At 44.6% G+C, this 2,022-nt stretch overlaps 1 protein-coding gene across 3 annotated transcripts in view; it reads right to left on the bottom strand.

Moving 5' to 3' along the window:
* The window catches only part of LOC107720914 (noelin-like), a 35,144-nt gene that overhangs the window by 18,284 nt on the left and 14,838 nt on the right, over window positions 1-2,022 (bottom strand). Inside the window, exon 1 of one of the 3 annotated variants that reach the window (XM_016528743.1) lies at window positions 998-1,581. The exons of 1 other annotated variant lie outside the window; for it this stretch is intronic. In XM_016528743.1, the coding sequence (XP_016384229.1) occupies window positions 998-1,147 (150 nt within the window). In that variant the 5' untranslated portion in view covers window positions 1,148-1,581. Of the gene's footprint in view, window positions 1-997; window positions 1,582-2,022 lie in introns of those variants that run through there. One more of the 3 variants, XM_016528745.1, reaches the window with a different exon arrangement.

Here is a 2,022-nt window from a genome sequence, read left to right as displayed (position 1 = left end):
CACTCACAACGCAGCAGCTTTACATCAGCCTCATTCACAGTTTGTAGTCTATTTGACTGACAGCTGTTAGAGAGAGGCGATCTATCCTGCTCAGCTGTGTCATTCTTGAACTGCTGTTGAGTTACAGATCCAATCACAGTCTGTCTGGAGTTGGTGAGAGTGAGGGACAGATGGAGGATTGATGAACATCCGCTGATGCAGGTCTGGAGAATCCGAAATCTCCACAATCTCGACACCAGTGGAATATTACAACACTACAAACAGACTTTGATTCTGTCTGCTTTGCAGTCTTTTCATGTTATGTTCCATTTTTAATCTGGCCCGTGGTAAACCCCATAGATTTTTGTTAATATTCAAAGTGATATTAATATTAAAATTGTCCATGAAAGCGAAAAAGACTGAACCACAAAAGAGCTACAGAACTGCGTTACACCTACAGTGTGTTTAGTGATGTAGCTTATTTGTTCCATTCTTTATTACTTTTTTTAACATAATGTTCTTGAGGGACTCAAGACGTGTTAAAACGCTATGTTATGCCTTAAAACCCATTTGCTTCTTTCAGTGGGCTTTTCCATGCTCATTCTAATAAAATCACACAAAACAAATGCTTCTGATATCTATTGACTTATTGCAGCAATTTTGTTTTATAAAAAAAAAATGATTAGAGCTAATTAGAAGGCGAAAACATTACGAATTGTGATATTAATGAGCTGAGCGTTCGAAATTCCATGACATCACAATCAGCAGGTCCGAGAACGCCACTTTTTTAAACCGAGAAAGCGCAAGGAGGCGTGCACACACGTTCCTGCATTGGACATTTTTAAAGAATGAATGGAACAGAATGCAAAAGAATGAACATTTGTATACAAAAAGCGCTTTAAATGTGGGAAAACGGGAGTTGCGACGCGCTGATATAGTGGGAAATAGTTTTACATATTAAAGGCTTAATATTTGAACTTTTCGTTTGAATTTTGAGGGGAAATAACCCGAGACTTACTCCTATACTCCGGTCGGGATAGCCGCCCTGCGCCGCGGTCAGTTTGGTGGTGTTGAGCCCCACTAGTGATGGCAGTGTCTGGGACATCCAGTTGGTGATCATTGCCATGGTGCTGAGCACCACACCGATCTTCAGCAAAGGCACCGACATCTCTGCGCACTGACCCAAACTCTCATTCTACACAAGCCACCGGGGAACCGTAACGGCGAGCATCGCTGCCCGTGAGCGCCTCGTGCATCACCATCATCCGCATCATCTCCTCTGACGGTCCCGGTTCGGACAGTCTCACGGTGCTCATCTTGATTGCCAGTGATTGAATGGAGTCCGGTGTTGTTAAAGTGATCAAAACTGAGCGGTTGTGACCCTCGTCTCCGCGCGCTGCTCTCTTCTGGTGTCTTTTCCGTTATCCGTGCCTTTTTAGTGTGCGTTCACGCCCTTATTGGTCCGCCTTCCCCACGCAAGTGAATTACTCGGGATGGATTACAACTGCACACACCGACTGCTCTCCGTGGATGAGAAAGGAGGCGGCGCCACGCGTTCCAATATAAGGGAACGCGTGAACGCGTCAAGCGCCCCTCTGCTCACGAGACGCGCCACCGGGGATTTTGCACTTGGCGACGGATCGCGTTAATGGCCCCATATTGTCATAGCCACGCACCCTGGACGGTTGTAAACCGACCATCCCAATGTCACGCCCGAGTCCGGGTCAATGCGAGTGAATAACGATCCAGCCCAACGATCACATTTCTCCCGCGGGCCCTTTCTTACTGTTGCTCTATTGTAATCATTTTTAAATGTCACCACTGTGCAAATTATAAAAACACTTTGAGGGGCGTCAAATTTTCGGTTAGTAATTTTCGCGGCAAATTCTCCCGAGGTTCTTTTCGCGCAACCAGTTTTCTTTTTGGCGCCAAACAGTTAACCGTCTATGAAGACGTTTTAAACTAAACATTTAAGCTTTTTTGTGATTACAATTTTAATATGTGAATCTATAATAAGGTTAAAAGGCCAGTTTTATAGTTTTT

This window comes from Sinocyclocheilus rhinocerous, unplaced genomic scaffold, assembly GCF_001515625.1.
Source record: "Sinocyclocheilus rhinocerous isolate Xijiao unplaced genomic scaffold, SAMN03320098_v1.1 scaffold751, whole genome shotgun sequence".
NCBI lineage: Eukaryota > Metazoa > Chordata > Actinopteri > Cypriniformes > Cyprinidae > Sinocyclocheilus > Sinocyclocheilus rhinocerous.
The sequence above is the reverse complement of the archived record's forward strand: the minus strand, read 5'-3'. Positions and strand labels throughout refer to the sequence as shown.